The 21,682-nt window shown below is 43.7% G+C and overlaps 1 protein-coding gene across 4 annotated transcripts in view; it reads right to left on the reverse strand.

Annotated features, from left to right (window-relative positions):
• Positions 1–21,682, reverse strand: part of RAB30 (RAB30, member RAS oncogene family) — a 122,529-nt gene that overhangs the window by 16,692 nt on the left and 84,155 nt on the right. For 3 of the 4 annotated variants that reach the window (XM_037523054.2, XM_037523052.2, XM_054699568.1), the window contains 2 exons: positions 6,732–6,832; positions 2,874–2,957 (listed from right to left, as the gene is read on the reverse strand). In XM_037523054.2, the coding sequence (XP_037378951.1) occupies positions 2,874–2,957; positions 6,732–6,824 (177 nt within the window). In that variant the 5' untranslated portion in view covers positions 6,825–6,832. Of the gene's footprint in view, positions 1–2,873; positions 2,958–6,731; positions 6,833–7,866; positions 8,116–21,682 lie in introns of those variants that run through there. The other variant, XM_037523055.2, reaches the window with a different exon arrangement.

A 21,682-nucleotide genomic window follows, 5' to 3' on the forward strand; every position in this document is an offset into this window, starting at 1 on the left:
TTTTGCTTTTACCCATTAATTTGTGATACATCAAACAGTATCAATGAACAGATGAAAATTCTACATATGCCCAAATCCCTCACTTTTGCTTTTACTTATTTGGTATTAAATTTTCAAAGCTATAAGAATCTATTGCCTTTGATTCCCTACGCATCATCCTGCAAAGAATTAGACTTCTAGGGGAGGCTGAGAGAGGTGATGAGAAGTCAGGAGAAAGATTCTGGGTCTGGTCCTGTCCTGCTACTTGCAAGGCAGGATTCTGAACAAACCACCAGTAAATTCTCTTTTCCATTGACTCATTAGAGTTCTGAGAAAAAAAAAATGCAATCTACTATCAAAAAGACAGGGATCATCAGAAAAGAACAGTCAGTAAATGCTAAAGACCAGGACAACACTAAGACAACTATTTCCTTAATGAGACATGGGCAGCTCTGCCCTTTTCCATTAAGACTAAGAAAATGACTCTTTGCGTCCAAGTGTTAATGAGGCCATTGAATTAACATAGTTGAGAAGGGTCATTTTATATCTGGATTCTACATATATGGCCAATTAACTAGAACAGGATTTGGGAGACCAGCCAACTCTCACTTATTACAGATAAAGAGATGATAGGGACAGGAACTGAGCTTGATTCAAGATGTGTAAGACGCAAGCCTTGCTCTTAGGGAGGCTGTGGTCTCGTGATTGCACCAGAGTGTAATAAGCATTTAGAAATGGGTTTATGGCTTGCAGAAAATGGAATAAAGGTAATATCAAAACTTGGGGAGTCAGAAAAGAGAAATAAGTCTGATCTTCAACACTGGGGACCAGGTTCTTTCTCATCCCTATTCCTTCTCAGTGCCTGGCACATGGGAGGCATTAACATTTTCTGACCAAAGGAATGAACTCACACATATATGTGTTCATACACAAGCAGTCCGAATATTTGGAAGCAAATTGCCTGGAGGAATAGATATATTTACTCAGCTCCTGGGGAGATGACCGCCTCTACTACTAGAACAAAGGGCTCTTCCTGCCAATTCCTCTTGAGTGCATATTCCTCTATCCTTCCTAGCAACACCCTACTTCCTTTCTCTCACCTCAGAAAATGCACTATTTTCTGAGCTTTTTGGTTTGCATTTGCATGGATTTCAAACCCGGAATTTTCCAGTGCCCCCAGCTCTCAGTCTTTATCATAAGGGGCCAGTGAGATGTTAGTGCTGAGAGATACAGGGAGAGTTTCTGTTCTAAAGTTTCTGTTTAGAAACTTTCTCCTAAACACTCTCTGTATCTATATAGTGCCACAACTGTGCCACTGAGCTCCTCTGCCCTTCCCAAGGCATTTGAAGGCAGGCACACGGGTGCATATGGAGGAAGGATGCAACTGACACATGACCTCAAACTTGGAATGCTTAGGGAGGGATCCAGCTGAAGCTGATTCCAGTGTTCAGCATGTTGCTGATGCCACAGTTATTGCTTCTTTCCATAGAACTCAGCTCTCAGAGATCTGAGAGAGGAATCTCATTAAGAATGAGGGACAGGGCCTCCCCTGGCGGTGCAGCGGTTGAGCACTGGGCTGCGAAGCTGCCCACAGATTCTGCAGTGCCAGTTCCATCCCCGGCCGCCAGCAAGGGTCCCACATGGCGCGCAGACCTCTCCTGCCGCGCCCGCTGCTCCCCTCAGCAGTGTACTTCGTCAGTCTGCCTGTTCTGTTCCCACTCTGTTTCTGGTGAATTCGTCACCCTCCCGCGCATCTGGCCTGTACCCCAGCTCTTGTATAAATAAATAAATCTTTAAAAAAAAAAAAAAGAATGAGGGACAGGTAGAGCTCAGGGCTTAAGACCAGATTCTCTATTCTCTTCTCCTATAACTTAGTCTTGCTTCAGATTTCCTCCCATCACCTTTATCTGTTCCCTGCTCCAAGGTGGCAGGCCAACTGTGCTTCATTTCCTTTTTCAAGACAGGGAAGGCCCCAGAGAGGCAGTGGGATACATTAACTCACAAAATGGGCTCAGCTCCTGCCTCTCTTCCTTCCTAACTGTGGATAAATCAGTCATTCACATCTCTGAAACCTATAAAATGAAGATAATTTACCTCTTACCTCATAGGATTTTCAGTAAGGATTAAGTTCAATGTGATGACACGTGTAAAGGCATGGAGCAGAGGGACCGACGCACAGCAAGTACTTGGTCAGCACTACCTCTGGTCTCCTGTTACTCCACACACCACAGTCTTGACAGATACCAAACTAACCAGACAGCGCTAACCAGGGGAGGATGAGACCATGCCCTCCCTGGCCCCCTCATTTACTATCTCTCCCTGCCTAGGCACAGGAGCATGATGGAGACAGAATAACTCAATAAGTGATTGATGTGAGTAAATGGAATAGAAACTAGTAACTAAGCAAATCTTTCAATTAAATTAAATTCTCTGCCCGCTCCACCATCACTACCAGCCCCTTCCATTGGCTCAGCTAACTGGTAGAAAAAAGAACTCTAGTTAGTGCCACGGGAAACCTGTTTCATTTCACTTCGTTTGCATGATATGAGGGGAGCAGATGCAGGAGTCAGCAGCTCTCTCCTGTGTCCACTGCTTGGAAGAGGTGGCACTGCTTATTGGCCCAACTAGGTAGATCCAAAAAGAAAGTTCTCTGTTGTTTCACCCCATCTGGCATGACAGTAGCCAGGACATACTTGCTTTAGGTCTTCCTGCTCACCATCCATAAGCTCCTCCTGCCCCCACCAAGGGGCAGAAGTATTCTGTTTGGTGATAAGCTGCTAGGATTTGGTATAGTCTTTCCAATGTAGATTCCAATGAGAATGAGTGCATGTTAGGAAATATCACTTCCTTTTACCCAGCACCATGAAAATCTTTTTGGATACTTCGCATCTTACCTTCACTTTTTCACCATTAATCTCCACTGTCTTAATCATAAAGTCAACTCCAATTGTGGCTCCTTGACCTGGGGGGAAAAGACCCTAAAAAATAAATAATAAAAAATAACAATTAAGCAAATTTTTGAATTAAATTAAATTCTCCACCTTCTCCACCATCACCGTCAGTTCCCAGTTCTTTGCTTTGGTTGATGAACTCTGCTTAGAGTCCTGGGGAACCTGTTTAATTAGGCATGCTTGCTTTGAGGGGAGGAGAAAAGAGGGAGAAAGTAGAAGAGAAATGTTGAAAGAAGAAGAAAGGAAAGGGGGTGTGAAGAAAGAGGAGGAAGACAGTGAGGGAAAGGAGAGAACTAGGAAAGGAGGAAGGTCCAATTTCAAAGAACAAAACAGAAAAATCAGATACAAGTAGATGATTAAGATCATGGAGTTACCCTACATTGTTAGGGTAAGGACGAAATGGATGGCCTGAAAAGTAAAACCGAGGAAGACTAAAACTATTTATCAGGGGTGCAAGGGGTTAAGACGCAACCTATGAATCTGTCTGCAGTCTCTGCAGCACGACTTTGATCTCCGGCCAGGGAGCTGCCCACATGGCGCAGCAGACCTCTCCTGTCTCGCCCGAGTTCCCCTCAGCAGTGTGTTTCAGTAGAGCCAACAGTTCTGCTCCCCACTCTGTCTCTGGTGAATCCTCTCACCCCCACACCTCTGGTCTGTACCCCAGCACTTGTATGCATAAATAAATAAATCTTATCAGTCTAGAGCAAGAAAAGTTACAGTGGTAGACAATCAATATGAAAACAAAAAACAAAAACCAAGCACTCAGGAAGTGAACCATGAACAAGATGGAGATTTTTAATTTCCTCTGCCCTGTATGTGATAACTATTTCCTTGAGTACAATGTACCCAACATATATAATTATGTGAGATCAGGGTCAATGATGCCAAGGTCATCAGTGAAAATAGCCCTTTGGAGAGAAAACAGAGTAGAAATAGCACTTAACAGGGAGGCAGCAGGCTCAGGATCACTGTTGTGACTTCAAGCAAACCAGTCTCCCTCTCTGGACCTAAAATTCAATGAGGTGGAGGATAATAGAAGCATTTCAAAACAATAAAAAAAAGCTTTCCTTAAGCTAAAAGCCAAACTACAAAGATAGGATTTAAGAAAACTGTACGGATAATGTAATTACCGTTACATAATTTTTCTGGTAAGCTTAGTGGAGGAGTTGAAAATAGGGAGGTATTCTATTGAGAAAGAACCTACTTTTCTTCCCTCATCACTTCTATTCCAGAATTTCAGAAAATAAGGTGAAATGGACTTTATTAGCTGCGGCGGCTAAGATTGGGGCATGTTTAATTAAGTCCATTCCTAGCAAGAGAGCTCTTTAATTAAAGTATGAAATTAAATGGCTGAGCTTCAAACCAACAGAAAATGTTCCCCTGCATGTCTGCAAAAGATGTAAATATAAACATTCATAACTTTACTTAAAAATATTGAATCAATTTTCCTCTATTTTGGTTTGGCTCAAGCACAAGGCTGCCAAGCTTTGAGTTGAAAGCTCCAGCTGTTTTACAGTCTAACAAATGCCAAAAAATAAAACAAATCCTTCCCCATGTCTCCCCTATTGTTTTGTTCCCCAAACCCCTGTGCCTCAAAAACAGCTGAATCTAGTTCATTTTAACTTTCTACTAAATAACCAAAACAAACATAATTTGGCCTGTGAAATATGAACTTTGTGGGGGGTTGAAGAGCTGGGAAGGGTAAAAAGTAGACAGAAAGAAAGACCAGCAGTAGTGTACTTGTTGGTGAAAATTAGTGTTTGAAAATAGAAGCATTTTTCACTTTTAACAACAGGGAATATGCTTTTAACAAGAAAAGTCAAATTCCTATGGCATCTGAGCTTAGAACGCAGAACATTAGAGGGTAAAGTGATCATGCCGGTATCAGGAGACAGGTGCTCCAACCTTGGCTTTGCCACTGGTATGATGGGAGAAGCCAAGAAGTCATTTTGTTCCTCTAGACCTGAGTTTTTCCTCAGTGGAATGAAAAGAGTGTGTTGAATAATCTCTAAGGAATCTTTCAAGGTCAAGGGACTTTTTTTGTAGTATATTTCTTATCTTTTAAAATAATATTTAACATTTATTAAATGGTATTTCATAATATTTACTGGAGTAACACTGCATTATAACATTAGAAAAGTTTCAGGTGTACATCATTAGAAATTCACATCTGTATACACTGCATTAACTGAACCCACTAGAAGTCCAATTCTGTCCTTCACCATACAAATGACCCTTTTACCCAGCTTAGCCAACCCACAGGAATTTTTGATAAAGGGGCTCAAAACTCCCCTACATTTCTGCAGTCTCTTCCTCCTATCAAAAGCAGAAAAGCGGACTTATGTTTGGTGGAAGTAAAACCTGTTGGAGTTCCCAGTATCACACCAGGGTTGTTAATTGAGTCCAGATGCAAGCTAGCTTATTATTTTTGATTTCACCAGGCCAAAGTTTAGGAAAAAGCCCACATTCCATTTTGCTCATTTATTGTGGCAAAAACCCTGGCATTTCCAAAGGTGACTCTGCCCAAAAGCTGTTTATATTATCAAACCTGCCTCTCCATTCTCCACAGCTCTAGATGGTCAGAGCTGGAAAGGGCCATGGGGATCACCAGACCCTTTGTGGGGGGCAGAGAGACAGTTAGGCCGGCAGCGGGTTACTTGCCCGGGCTCTTAGGATGAGCCAGGGCAGAGCTGGGGTCAGACCCTGTGTCTGGACTCTCCAGCCAGTGCCCTTCCCGGGCTGCCCTATGCTGTTTACAGAAGGTGCCCGTCTCACCTTTCCCAATTAGCACTTTACGAAGATGCCAAGATTATGCATAATAATGCTTTTTTAAATTTTTTTTAAAGATTTATTTATTTATACAAGACCTGGGGTACAGGCGTGAGAGGGTGAGAGGATTCACCAGAGACAGAGTGGGGAACAGAACAGGCAGACAGTCCGAAGGCACTGCTGAGGGGAGCAGAGGGCAAGACAGGAGAGGTCTGACGCACCATGTGGATTTCTCCCTGGCCAGCCCGGAACTGAACCTGCGCTGCAGAGGCTGCGGACAGCTTCACAGCACTGCGCTCAACCCACTGCGCCTCCGGGAAGGCCCTATGCATAATAATCCTGAAAGGGATATCATCCCTATTTTTTCCAGGGAAAACACAAAAGTCAGCCAACTTCATTATGATTTCCCACTCATTTCTATATTAAACCAGGTGTCTAAGCTCTGGCAATAATTCTCAAAAGCACAGCCGCAGAGGGAACCTGTACTTAGATCATATAATAAGGACTCAACTCGGGGGGGAAATTCAACTTAGTTCAAATAGTCTTTCACTGTTCTCATTTCATTCCCATCTAGTAGATTTAGAAAAACCAGCCTGTTTGGCTCTTAACCAAAATGATTTACTCAGTTTCCTGGGAAGACATGAGATGGGATTGGTGGGGAGTTTGGTTTAATTTGTATTTAAATTGCATTTTAAAAAAATAATATTTTGGTCTAGTTTAATATCCCCATTCACTTGTTTCTATCTTTTGATTAGTAACTAATAACCTATCTTTTATCTAATAATCTATTTATCACACCACACTGGAAGCAGAACCACTCTCCCCCTGCATTTAACAAGACAGTGGGTGGCGACCCAAGGAGTCAGGCACTCTTTTCAGGGGTTAAAGAAAGCTAGTCTGGGCTACAAAGCCCTTTCAGAGTAGGTTAAAGACAAGCAGCCCAGAGGCTGGTGCTGGACCAGTCACCCCCCTCAGCAGGCTCCCCTAACCGTGCAGGCCAGAGCAACCATCTGCGCGTCTGAGTTCTCTTACCTGAGTGAACCGTCGGACTAGGCACGTCTTCCCCACACCGGCATTGCCAATTAAAACAATTTTAAACAGGAAATCATAATCTTCCATACTCATTTACACAGCTGCAAGGCAAGCACAGACAGGAATGAGAGGGGCCTGGTCAGACTTGCCCACAGAGCTCGAGCTGCCCTGGCCCCATCTGCTCAGGAACAGTGGGTCTGACTCATTCAAGAAGCAATTGTTTTAATTTATATATATTTTATATCGTTGTTCATTTTTAAACAATATTTGCTTCCCCCCACCCCCTCAGGTGCAGTCCCCATAGAGTTTCCTTCCCCAAGGCACCCGTGCACCATCACCTCAGTCCCCTGTGCTCCTCCCTGCCTCCCTCTGATCCCTCTCCCTCCTCCTCCCCTGCAGGATGTCTCTGGCTTATAATTGGCTGTTTGTTTTTGTTTTGTATTGTGATTCTTTTTCCCCCTAGTGTCCTATTTGGTTCCCCTTTATTCCTGCTATAAGTGGAACCATCCGGTATTTTTCTTTTTCCTTCTGGCTTATTTCACTGAGTATAATTCCTTCTAGCTCCATCCACGTTGCTGCAAATGGCATGAGTTTATCTTTTTTCATTGCTGATAGTATTCCATGGTGTATATACACCACAACTTTCAAGGAACAATTTAATGTTTCCCTCTGGTGACCCTGCCAGTGAGGGAGAACCACAGGTGTCCAGTCAGAGGAGGACTTTACTCCTTCCCAGTTACCCCACAGTGTAGGGAATAAATGACACAGGTGTCCTTTCACCTGGTAACCTTTATTCTTCCAAGAAGTCAGGTCACAGGTTGCTCATGTGATCAAATCTGTTTTCCTTTAACACAGAAATCTATATGCAGACAAGCTGGCAGTGCGAGGAGACAGTGACCAAGGAGAGCCTATGCAAAGCTTGGTTTATGGCTACACTGTGTGTGCCGCTGGGAAGGAAGGGCGCGGCCTGGAAGGGTCAATGAAGAAGGACCCAAGAGGAGCCTTTCTGTCTCCTGCAGATCATGGGGTCTTAAGCTCTTTCCAGTGGGAGGTATGGCCCCGGTCCCTTCTACCACAAGCCCACGGCATCCACCTGCTGCCAGTCATGCTGGTATGGTGGCACCTGCCCAAGTACCTGTCCTTCCACTTCCTTGCGCTGCAGTGTACACGTGTCATCGCCTCCGCCTGTGGTGCTCTCCCCCACTCTCTTCCCTGGCATGAAGTTCATCTTTCAGGTAGGGTCCAATGCATGCATCTCTCTCTCTCTCTCTCTCTCTGATTTTTTCATTGATGCTCCCTAAATAAATTTAAACACTATTCCTCTGTCCTAAAGCTTCACTTGCTGTATACAACTATTTGGTCAAATGTCTGCTTCACCCTCAAGAGAAGGGATCCATTTTTCAGCTCTATTTTCCTAGGCTGAGGTACACTTACCCTTAGTAAATTCTACTCCATAGAATTAGAGAACTAATCAGTGGGCACATTACATGCAGGTCTTAGTTTCTCCTGTCGTACTGAAAGGAACACTACCTGCTCTGTCCTTGTCAGAGAACAACTGTGAAGATTTAAAAAAAAAAACTGCACCAGAGTCTTGGTACCCACAAAGCCTTGCCCTGGGAAAGCAAATCCTCTATGCACACACACCCTATTCCCGTGCTCTCCACCATAGGAAGCACAGGCGTGAGACAGTCTCTGTTCTCAAAACCAACATGAAGCAAAGCTAACTAACAGGTTAAATAACAGTTCAAATCAGCATCCGAGCTCATTTCAAAGTTGTAGACAGAACAAGCCCAGTGGACTCTGAAGGAAGAGAAAAAGGGATAACCAGCAAGGGTACAGGGTGACTCCAAGCTCAGTGGATTTCTGCCATTCCTTAACTACATGGACCGTTCCCCTCTCTGGACTTTCCTGTACACGGTCTTCCTGCCCACAACACGGAACACAACCTCACTTCACGGTCCTGCCCAGCTTTATTCCTCCTTTCAATTTTGCTTAAACATCACTCTCTCAAGTAAGCTTCTCTGGCCTGCAAGAAAGGTTGGGCCTCCAGCTACACACTGCTGCAAGACTGTCGTCCTCGCCTACGGTAATACTCACCACGCTCTGCCGTAGTTATTTATATCTCGCCCACATTCCCACCCCATTCCTCAGCACCTCTGTCCCACACACACACAAAACCTGGAGCAACACGAAACGGATGAAGCCTCTTCGGTTGAGTCCAGATCCTAACCCTTCCTACCATTGTCCTTGTCATCTTCATCATCTCATCCTGTATAATTAACTGATTTATTAACCCTCATGACACTCCTCGGAGGTGAACACTACTAGCTGACAGATGAGGCTACTGAAGCACAAGAGAGTTAAATGAGAGGTCACTGAGGTCCCACTGAGGTGGGCGTTCCACTTAACTGGTGGAGCTGGGATTCAAACCCAGCAGCTTGAACGTAGCCTGCAGTCCCTCCCACAGTGCCTGGATCATAATAGGAACTTAAGAAAGAGCTGATGAATTGAGTGAGGAAGGGCAAGAAAACTGAGACACAAAGAAGGTATCCTAAAGTCACACAGCTGATTATTCTTAGGACCAGGATTCAAACCTCGATCCATCTGACTCCAAAGCCCAGCTTCTTCTGAAACAGGATACAATTGCCTAGTGGTCGATAGTGTTGCTATACCTGTCTTGAGGATTGAGGGTCAGCTGAATGCAACTCCAGGTCCATTGGAAGAGTATTATTCGCGACTCTCCCTCCTCCTCAAGGGGGACACAATGATTCTAGACCAAATGGGCACTGTTCCTCACACTGCCTCCCAGCCCCAGCCTCTTCTAGGAGCTAGACCCACAGGCTGCTCCCTTGCACAGCACTCCCAAAATTCAGCCATCATTCATTCATGTAGCTACGTAGCAGACACTGTGTTCGAACAGGAATACCACTCAGATGAATAAGTAAGATCCCATATATGATCACCACAAGAGCTGTAAATGAATGGATATATGCAAAAGATTTGAAAAAGGAAAAAAAGGTGAGAAAAAGAAAAAATGTTACAGGAAAGGTTACAGGAAACAAGATACACTATGGAGAGCTTAAAAAGCAAAAAAAGAAAGAAAAAACAGTGCTAAGCAGTGTGATTTTAGCAACATAAGCCACTTATCAAAGTGATGTTTAAAAAAATAACTCCAATCACTATTGTCCATCAGAACACTTTCTCTTCCCTCTTTTGAAGCTCAGTGTAACAGGTAAAGTCAAAGTTTCTGGTGAACAGAAGCCAGATGCCTGCCCCACCTTCTGACTTCCAGCAATATGCCCAAGAAAATTACATTTGGGAAACTCATCCTTGATTAAAAACCTTGAGCCTGAGGGGTTGAGCACAGCGCTGTGAACCTGTCGCAGCCTCTGCAGCACGAGTTCGATCATCAGCCAGGGAGCTACCCACATGGCGCAGCAGACCTCTCCTGACTCGCCCGCTGCTCCCCTCAGCAGTGTACTTCGGTCTATCTGCCTGTTCTGTTCCCTGCTCTGTCTCTGGTGAATCCTCTCAACCTCCTGTGCCTCTGGCCTGTACCCCAGTTCTTGTAATCATAAATAAATAAATCTAAAAAAAAACCAAAAAACTAACCTTGAGCCTTGGTCTGTACACCGAGGGGGCAGGTGAACAGGTTTCCCAGCCCCTTCCCAGAGCAGCATTAGGTAGCATGGGCAATGAAAACAAGAGACCTGGGCTGCTAAACAGCTATAAAAAGTTTCCTTGTTCATAAAATGGGGATGATAATAGAATCTATAACCATCAAGTTGTTTGAGAGTCAAGTAAGATAACTTAAAAAAGTAGTATCCTTTTAAAAAATGTAGTAATGAAAAAAAAAAATGTAGTAATGATTTTTTTTCAGCCTCTGACAAGAGTCAGAGCACAGTGAGCTTCTTCCGGACGAGCCTTCCTCCAGGTTCCTCTCCTGCATCTGCCTGGTGAAGGGGGCCGTGCTCTATATGTCCACTGCCCCCATAGCCCCTGTGGGAAGGACATGCTTCACCAAGACACTTACACTTGCATGCCCCACTGCTGTGTTCAAGAAGTTTACACTGAATTGAAAGCATCTGACCCATCTTTCACTCTAACAAGGTTCTGTCTCAGGAAGCTCATTATTGTTTAATTACTAGAAGGCAATTACTAAACATTACTATAAGCAAATGCTGCAAGCTCGTTTGCTTTACATGAGCTGCTAATTTCATGTTATTGCGAGTTAACTATTCTCCTTGGCCATGGATAATGAACACCCACCTGTGCTGTGGCTACTCTCGTCCACCAGACCAAGGTCTCCAGCATTTTTCTATGGCCCTTTACCATTGAAAAAACGCATTCACAGATATGATCAAATCTGGACCTGCCAACAGTCCCATAAGCTGGTTTTATCATTCACTATGCAGGTGAGGAATCGGGGGGTTTAGGTGATGAAGTGACTCATCCTAAGTCACATACCAATGAATTCCAAGGTGGCACCTGTGTCATAGCCACCTAGAACTTCCCCCTTTGCCAGAACACACTACGTGTTTCCAGGTTCCTGGGTATTTGGACCATGCTTCAAACACTTACTGTGTGTCTGGAAGCATAATAAATGTTTTCCATATATGGTCTTATTTCACCTTGTCAACAGCCTTATTAGGTAGGCATTATCATTCTTCTCAGTATACAGATAAGGAAATTGAGGCTCAGAGAAGTTAATTTGTTCAAAATTATAACTGAATAAAACCCCTGGCCCAGAGACACATGCAACATGAGTGAGGCTTCCTCTGTTTCCAACCGGGAGAAGAAAACATCAGAGGTATGACGGGGGACTGAAGGCAGGACTGGAAACCATGAAAGGAGGTGGACCAAGCACTGCTGGACTCTGTCTTCACCAGGGAACTTCTCCACTGACACTACCAGGGAGCAGGGTTCCCAAAGTCAGGATTATAAGACTAAGCAGCAGCAGCATATGACAGTCATCGGAACGGATGGACAATCCGTATGAATGAGGAGGCACGGAACCCAGAAACTACGCTGATCTGGACAAAACAGGGCAGTCTCTATCACAGGAAGCTCCCGAATCAAGGAACCCAGAGAACCACTCCACACACCCGCATTCCAAGAGGCTCCCGAATGGCTCTGCCTCGCTACCTGCCTCCCATTGGCTCCAGGGATCTGAGCAGTCTGGTCTGCTGTGGGCCGGGAGTGCAGGCCCTCACCCCAGAAAATGATGAGGTTCCAGAAAAAGGAAAAGGACAAAGCTTGTGGGCCAACCATCCATCTTAGAGCATGCAGCAAGGGAGGAGCTGGAGTGATCAGGGGAGCATGGAAGGGAGACTCAGGGGAGCAGGGTGGTGGTTGCAGCTGCAGGGTCAATATGGTTGGGAGGGCTATACCTACAAAGATGACCAGTGATGTAAGAAAATTAAATATATGTATGAGTAAAATTAAATATATATCTGAGTAAAAGTGCCAAGATCCAAAACCCATGCCTTTCTCGGGGAAAAAAATTAAGTTGGAAATCTATCTATATTCCTTACACTAAAATAAATTCCAGCTGGATCAAGGATTTGGACTTTAAAAGATGAAAACATAAGAGTACTAGAAGAAATCATAATATAATCTTAAAGTGGGGAAGGCTTTCAAAGAATTAATCAAAATCAAAGTCATAAAATAAGACATTGACCAGATTCTGCAGGGTGAAACAATAAAAGATAAACTGACTAGAGTATCTGAAATACACTAACTGAGGGCTAATTTCCTTAAACATAGAAGTGTTAGGGGGAAAAGGATGTCCCAAAGCTAATTCCATATAGGCTTTGTGGACTCCACCCCCACCCCAGGTCAAAGCCAAAGACACTGGGAACTCCAAATCCCATCACCACCAAAGGGAAGGTGGCAGGGACCTGAGGGTGGGGTTAAGCAGCCAGGTGGATACAAAAGGCAGACACGTGGGCTTTGGGGGGGGGCTCTCCATTTTTGGCTCTTGGCCAGCTCGCAGCGGTCGGCCAGCTCTGAGAGTGACTTTGGGTTTCCAGGTCGTAGGATCGGGTAGGACGCATTAAAGACTTTATTTCCCTATTTTCTCCCTGAGTTGTACATTTTCCTTATTTCCTTTCCTCTTGTAAATAAACTTTTTATTAACCTTTTTGCGTGTGTCTGTAGTAGAGTATTCATAAGTCCCTTTAAAGCGCGCGGGTGAGGACCCACAGCCAGGAACCCGTTTAATATCGGGGTTGCTCTATAACAGAAGGAGTTCCTATAAATCAATAAGAATCTATAATACAATAGACAACATGGATAAAGGACATGAACAAATAGTTTATGAGAGAGGAGATTAAATTATGAACCTCACTCACATGAGTAAATTCAGATTCAAATGGATTTGTAATTTATAATTATAAATCATAATTTCAACTGTAACATAAAATTTATGGTGAAAATTATAATGGTTATAACAAGAGGCAATTTTTCATCTCAGATTGACAGTCAATGACTGTTTTGGAGAGAAAATGGAGCAAAGGGACACTGGCATCTGCTGGTGGGAGGCAAATCAATGTGACCACTATGAAGAGCAGTATTTATTTACAGCAAAAAAAAGGAAATTCAAGCCCTCTGGCCCACTTCTAGGAATCTATCCTATACTTACACTGAAAAAAATCAATGAATATATATTCATTACAACAATGTTTGTATGAGCAAAAACCAAAAACAACTTGAAAGTTTATCAGTAGGAAAATGGGTTGTACAGATTATAGAACCTATATATACACACATATCTATGTACATACACACACAAACTCTATAGAATGCACCATATAGTTTGCTAGTGAAAGGTGGAAAATGGTGTGTATAGTATGAAAAGGGGTCATATAATTATTTATCTGTGCACAAAATATCTCTATAAGGGGCCTCCCCAGTGGCGCAGCGGTTGAGTGCTGGGCTGTGAAGCTGCCCGTAGCCTCTGCAGCGCCGGTTCGATCCCCGGCCGCCGGCGAGGGTCCCACATGGCCCACAGACCTCTTCTGCCGCCCGCTGCTCCCCTCAGCAGTGTATTTCATCGGTCTGCCTGTTCTGTTCCCTGCTCTGGCTCTGGTGAATTCTCTCACCCTCCCATGCTTCTGACTGTACCCAGTGCTTGTATTAATAAATAAATAAATCTTTTTAAAAAAGGGGGTTTGCTTTAAAAAAAAAAAAAAATCTCTGGAAGGATACAAAAGAAAACTGGCAACATGTTTGCTCCAGAGGGGAATGAAGTTATCTTCAGCATTATATTCCGTCTATAATAGTGCTTGAGAGGTAAAACTTTTCCCAAAACAGTGAAAAAATATGTTAAAATTGTTTTTTAATGTTTGGGGTGCTCTATTTTTTTTAAGATTTATTTATTTATGCACACAAGAACTGGGGTACAGGCCAGAAGTGTGGGAGGTGAGAGGATTCACCAAAGACAGAGCAGGGAACAGAACAGGCAGACTGATGAAATACACTGCTGAGGGGAGCAGAGGGAGAGACAGGAGAGGTCTGCTGTGCCATGTGGGTAGATCCCTGGCCAGGGATCGAACTCATGCTGCAGTGGCTGTGAATAGCTTCATAGTGCTGAGACTTAACCCCTTGGCCACCTGTGATGCTCTATTTCTATCACTCTGTCTTTCTCTTCCCTACTGCACCACTTCATATGACAGGAACCTGGGAAGGAAAATCCCACGCAAACTCCGGGTTGCTTTTTCTAATTCACTGCGTGTACCATTACTTTCTCGACTAACCACACCTCAGCACAGTGGACTCATTCCTTCCCACCATCTTCCCTCAAAATAAAATACCCATCCTACAACAGCCAAGACCAGCGGAAAGAACAAGTTGGTGTCACTAAAAAACCAAACTCTCAGACATCTGTATCATGTATCTCAGCTCAGAAATGACTCTGCACTCAGACACGAAATTGTCCTGTTTTACAGAGATGAGATTTGAAAGTAAGAGAGTGACCTGCTGCAGGTCACACAGCATGCCAGCAACAGACCCAGCAGGGCCTGCCTGGGCCACCAACTAAATGAGAACTGCCACCAAAATAAATAAGATCTGCAAATATAAATCCCTGCCCGGCAAGGTCTCAAGCATAAGCACCAGGGGAGGGAGGCTGGCAAGGGCCAATACAGGGGAGTGATCTCACAAGCAGCCCTTGGGGGAAAAAATAAAATAAAAAAATAAAGGAGGGCTGAGATGTTCACAATATTGTTTTCCAAAGGCACAATGATAAAATATTGCAATTTTATTCTTTGTATATTTTGTCTCTTACATTTTCCTATTTCCCAAGCACACAACAGATTTGGGATATCATACATGTAAGGAAAGTAAAAATTAACCCAGGAAGGAAACACCATTTCATGGTCATTAAGCAAAGCAAACCTCTGAATTATCTGGTAGCAACAGGTACGCTTTCACCTTCACAGTGACAGGCAGCACTCACTGAGCACAGGTCTGATTTCTTCAGAGGGGTAAAAGGAGGCCCGGAAGCCACTAGGGCCCCGTTCAGCTAACTCTCCAGCCGGAGCTAATTTGTTTTGTACCACTGGACAGGAGCAGATGCTTGCCAGAGAATCTTGGATAGGCCTGGAAATGCTGGTACTTTGTGTCCTGGGGGAGAAGAAAGATACCCTTCCCACTCATTAATCCCTTTGAAAGACGGGGGAGCATCTGTCTGCGAAATATGTTTGTTGAACTGATCTAGAAAGGCTGTTCCAGACCCAAATTGCCATTTTTTTGTTTTCTGCAGTAGCAGCCAGCTCCCTCTGTTGTGCTCCTTCAACAATAAACAATACCACACGCAAAGCGCCCCAGGGTTTGCGCCTTCCCCATTGTGCTGTGGAAAGCAGCACTGTGTCTAATCTTTCCTCTGCAGAAGCTTTCCTGCGCCTGTTTGGCTGGACCGGAAGAGCCTCCTTATCAGCATATTAAGTCTCCTCCCCTAGGCCCAGCCAACAATGCAGTCCCGCCAGGCGGCCAGAGGTCAAGGCCATGGCCCATACAAGGCCAAAGCACCTCCCCCTGCCACGAGGACCCACAGCCTACCAAGGACAGAGGTGTTTCCTGCTCTGCTAGAAGATCCCACTCCACACTGGCCCCTTCCCTCAGTTGCTTAGACAGATCTGCTCCTCCCTGGAAGCAGGAGGAAAGGTGGACGAAGAAGCAGATTTCCACATGCTTGAGGGCTCAAATGGATGGGGATAAAATACAGGAATTCTCCCAAGGTTGTTTCCCAAGTTTGTACCAGGCCCTGGGCCACTCAAGAATGACTATTTGTCTAGAGCATAGGGACTTTACACACACACACTTCATCCTTGAAGTAGCTCTGTTGGGCAGGTTTTCCTAGTTACCATTACTGTCAATGAGCTTTTCTATCTATAGAGCACCTGAAGTTTGCTAAGTGCTTTCTGATAAATTATCTGGTCTATATCCTGGCTAATTCCTACGCAGAATACAGGGTAAAAAAATTCCCCTCAACATGGACCCCTAATACACACACACACACATACTACACGTAGCATATCATGACAATCTGTCATCAAGACCTGCAGGTTTTCTGACAGAAACCTAGCAAGACTCTCCCTCTGCCCCACCTTTGTCCCTACTGCACCAAACTGGTTCAGGCACCCACCCAGTCAGTTTATGAAACACTCTAACAGGCAAAATGCAAAGTGGCACAAGGCTCCTCAATAACAAGTTTTCAATACTTATCATAAGCCTTAACGATGTCCACAGTCTTTGACCCAGCAGTTCTGCTTCTGGGAATTTTCCTAAGGAATGACTTCAAGATAGGCACAAAGCCTGATTCACAAGAAAGCTCATTCCAGTATTACTGAGAATGCACCGCAAAATGGAGGAGAAAACCTCTACCCCGCAACAGAAAAGAGGTTTTACCATCATAGTCACATAACACTATGAAACATACTATTCAAAATACATCTTTAAAATGCTTACTTCTGGGTGTAGGATTATGAGTAGTTTCTTTTCTATCTTGGTTGTATTTTCCTAAATGTTTTTCCATAAACATGACTTAGAAACCATGCACTTTATTAACAGGTCCCTGGTGAGGCAAACATGGGGCAGCCAGTGACGGTTCAATTGGCTCTTTCAGGAAGCTGGAGCTCGCTCGGCGCAAACCAAAACCCATCACAGACGTCAAACTTTTTTTGCCTGAGATCACTACTAAGAATTCACATTAAGAACTGAACAAACTCAAAATGCTAAATGAACAAAACTGCTCATTACATCTAATCTGAAGGAATTGGAAACAATCCAAATGTCCAAAGAGGGATAGTTTGGTCTGGAACATCAACACTGTGGAATGCTGGGCAGCCATCAGAAATGCCAATTATGAAAACTATGTGGAAATATGAAATAATGTTGACCATGGGCTGTACAATAAAAAGCACACACACAAAGCAGCATTTGTCAGGACTGCAGCTATGAAAAATAAGTCTGTATGTGACAAGGGCATTTCCACACAGTACAACACGCGTTCTGTGAGGATGATGAAATGACAGGGAGCTGTCTCTTTCAGTTTTGTCCCTTTTTGCAAGGTTTTAACATTTGCTATGTACCAGGCCCATTTTTTTAAACTTAGAAAACACAGCAAAGGGGAAAATAAATGACTAAAAGGAACACAATCACTGATGTCTTCCTCTTTGTCGCTTTTTCCAATACACTGGGTGGTTTGGTCTGATTTTCATCATTGTAATTATGTCAATGTTTTCTTTAAAGCAGTTACAAAATCATTTCAACTTTTACAAACTAGAGAGCTTGACATCACACCTGTAAGGGGACATCGTGGTGGGGTTTTTCAAGTGCCATCAAAAGAACTGATCTAGCATAATCTATTTGTGAGCAAAAACAGAAATATCGCACCATTGTGACATAATAGATGGATCGATCAAAGTTCTTCATACCTGTAGACGATTCTTAGGCCGGCTTCAGTAGCCATGAGCCAGGAGCACCAGGGCACTGTGTTACTAGAGCTTATATAGTTGGCAGTTAGAAGGAATTTGCCAGGTAAAAACTGAGTTTTCAGGGCAGAAAAACTACTAAGTTTTCAGAGCTAGAAAAATGTGTGTAGGGGCAAATTCTATTGACCATTAGGTCCAGAATCTTTCATCTCCCTCACATTTCTCACGTCCTTACTCTCCCATCTCAATTCCTTGCTCAACCTGCTTTTCACAAGGGCTGACCTCGCACCCAGGCCACAGCTCCCTTGTCTGCCTGCTCTCTCTGCTTCCTCCTGGTTTCCTTCCTGCTTGCGGCTCTCCTTCCACCCTGCTGTCACTGCCCAGAGGCCTAACTTCCATCCAGGTCACTGTGGAGGCCTCCAGAAAAAGGAAGAGGCACAGGGAAAAACACTCTCTAATCCACACTCCTTGGATTAGAGGGAGTCACCCATTCAGGGACTGCAGGCCCTGCAGAGAATGAGAGGGGGAGGCTGAGTCTGCTGTCACCATGGAAAGGCTCAGTTTCTACAGGAGCGTGAAGCTTTTGTGTTTTTCTACCAAAGGGGGCCCTCAACACAAACCAGCTACGTATTTTTTACAGGTGTGTCTATCAGACTCTGCTCTCGGTGGAAAGGCTAGGGGAGAGCCGCCGCATGGGGCTGATGGAGAGAGGAGATGCCTCTGTCAATGTAGCAAACCTCTCAGATACTCCACTTCAAGGAGAAATGTGACTGCATTTTGTGCCTTAGGGGCTTTCAGAGGCTACCTCCTGTACTAGAGGCAACGCTACCAGTCCAAAGAATAAATCTGACCATGTCATTTCCACACTGAAGAGTTCTTCAGGAATTCTGGCTGCCCGCAAAAAGCCATGTCTCAGAGGAGGAAGGTCCCCTGGTGGAACTTTGGAGACAAACTGCCTGAGTCTGAATCCTGCCTCTGCCCTTGATGAGTTGAGCGACCTTGGGCAGGTTCTCTGTCCTCTGAAGCCTACATTTCTTTAATTGTAAACAAGGGTGATCACAGTACCTATTTCATAGGGTTATTGTGCAGATTAAAGGAATTAACACAATAAGCACAAATAGGACGTGCTCAATAAACGTTAGGTTCTGCTGAAGTTATTAATAACTGTTGGAGCAAGTTCAAACACCCTAGCAGGGCATACAAAGCCACCCACCACCCAGCTCCTGCTCAGCTCTGTGATTTTGTGCCTTGTGACTTTTGAATCGCCACTGTGATCAGTGATCAGTCATTCTCTCCTTGCTGGCTGGTGACTATCCACCTATCTCTGAAACCTTCCTTCCCCTCCATGGAAATTAACTACTCCCACCTCTGTGCCCCTACTGTGTTCCCCAGAGGTTATCTTCATAGACACTTTATAATCCTCACTGGTTTATGTATCCTACTTCCCCCACTGGAGCTCAGGACAGAACCACATGTGAATTCCTATCCCTATTAGGAATAGTATCCCTATTGCCTGGCACGCACCAGACCCTAAATAAACATTTATTCAATGCAAAAGAAAAAGCGATCAGAACACATAAATCTAGGAATACTGCCCAGAGAACCTAAACACTACGATGAGGAAATCAAACCCCTATACTTTTTGATCCTAAAGAGAGCTAACTGGCAAAGATCACATAATCAAAGAGAGGAAAATTATAATTTTCCCTAGAGAAAAACAAACCTTGTTATAATGCAATGTCTGTGTATCCTGGGGGTGGGGGGAGGGGGAAGAAGTGACTTTAATAATTGTTCTAAACTAGCTGATGTTGGCTATTCATTGAATAGCACTTTTGATATTTTTTGGGGGGGAAAAAAAGATTTAACATCATAATTGATCAGGAAGTACCTTTCACCTTCTCCAGAATGCAGGTATTTTATTATAAAATACTACAGGTAACCCAGACTGCAAGCAAAAAAGAGAATTAATCCCTATTGAATGTTCATGATGGGCCAAATACTTAAAAAATAATATGGTTTCTATTCATTGTAAACACAATGCACTACACTCAGAACTATTCCCTTTACATTAATTACCAAATTAGATAATGCAAGTCCTCAACAACCGAGACATAAGTACTAGCTTCTCCATTTTACAGGTGACACAAACCTTTTCACTCATTCCATTCATTTGCACCAAGCATCTATTACTTGCAAGTCATTGATCCAGAAGCAGGGGCAACTGTGGTCAACAAGAGCCCCTCACAGAATCTATTTTCTAAATGGGTAAAAAACAGAGCAATGTGGGCCTCCCCTGGTGGTGCAGCGGTTGAGAGCTGGGCTGTGAAGCTGCCCGCAGCCTCTGCAAGGCAGGTTCAATCCCCGGCCGCTGGCGAGGGTCCCACATGGTGCACAGGCCTCTCCTGCCATACCCGCTGTTCCCCCTCAGCAGTGTATTTCGTCAGTCTGCCTGTTCTGTTCCCCGCTTTGGCTCCGATGAATTCTCTCACCCTTCCGCGCTTCTGACTGTACCCAGTGCTTGTATAAATAAATAAATAAATAAATCTTTAAAAAAAAAATAGAGCAATGAATGCATGGGAAATGAACACATATATAACTGAATAAAAAAAAAATCAGTGACCAGAATTAAAATAGGAGGAAGGGACAGAAAGTAACTAGACAGCTATTTTAGACTGGTTTGTCAGAGAAGGCCTCTCAAGGGTGGCTAGATGAACAAGAAAGAGCCAAGCTCTTCAGATGAATACTACAACAATCTCATTTGCTACTGAGAACTATCCAGTGATGAGGGCAATTTTAATGATAACAGAGAATTACATGATGAAGGATCTGCATTAGTCTTAGTGAAGTCAACAATGAGCCCAAGGTAAAAGATTTGGTAGGTAGAGAGGCTGGAATACTAATCCTGGTCTGTTTTAACTTGGAAGTACAGGCTCTTCCTACGCCATTACTGATTATACGATTATACGATTATACGATAATACAGTAGTATTTGCAAAAGATCTCAACTCCCATCAGTTTCCCATTCTCACTCCTGATCTACCAAGTGAGAGCACAACCCTACCCCATCTTTCTTTTATCTGACTTGCCATTATCTGTTCTAGTTTAATACTTCCTTCAGGACAACGTAGATGGCATCTCCCCCAGGAAGTCCTCTCTGGTTACTCTTTCATCTAGAGCTTTAAGTACTAGCACCACATAAATTTAGCTTTGCTCATATTAAGTCCAGATTCAAATATTAGGTGAGAATAAGTACTTTTCAGAAGGAAATTCAATACAGTTGGCAAGTCACTTCCTGAATCTTGGTTCCTCCATCTAGAATATGGGTATACCATTACCCACCTTGACTGCTGCTGTGAGACTTAACTGAGATCTTTTTGTAAAGTACCTGCCACAATACTTGATACACAGAAAGTGCTCCATAAATATTGATATGACTTTGTGAATATCAAATTTATCAATCCAACAAGGTGTTCTTGAAGAGATATCACATCTTTTATGTATTTCACTAGATCATTTACAGCCCCGAGAACAAACCTCAACAGATTGTAGGTACTTAAAAACTTCTTGGCTTGATTTCAAGTGAAAATGAAGATTGCAGGTATGCCTTACACCATAGCAGGTTTTCCAAATTCGGGTTAATAGTGAATTAAACTTATTCAGAGAACTTAATTTTAAGAACACTAGGATCCTTTCCTAGTTTGCTCTGATTAAGAGTCTGTTTCACTAGCTTCCAGTAAGTTAGAGTTTTCAATTTCTACTCTTAATCTATGTATTTTTTTATTTGCTGCGGCGGGCAACACCACACTGACAAAGACACCGGAGTCATGGAGCAGGCTGCACAAGGCAGGATGCTGCTGAGAGCAAGATCCTGGCTGTTTTTATTGATAGAATAACCATAGAGCATCAGCTACATGTGTTAGGAAGACAAGGAGAAAAGGAGGGTGAAACTCAGGAATGTTATCTCCCCCGGCCATGGTCCTAATCTTATCAACAAGGCATTCTACTGATCAGCTTCTG

Source organism: Talpa occidentalis, unplaced genomic scaffold (genome assembly GCF_014898055.3).
Source record: "Talpa occidentalis isolate TD23 unplaced genomic scaffold, MPIMG_talOcc4v2.1 talOcc4.3, whole genome shotgun sequence".
NCBI lineage: Eukaryota > Metazoa > Chordata > Mammalia > Eulipotyphla > Talpidae > Talpa > Talpa occidentalis.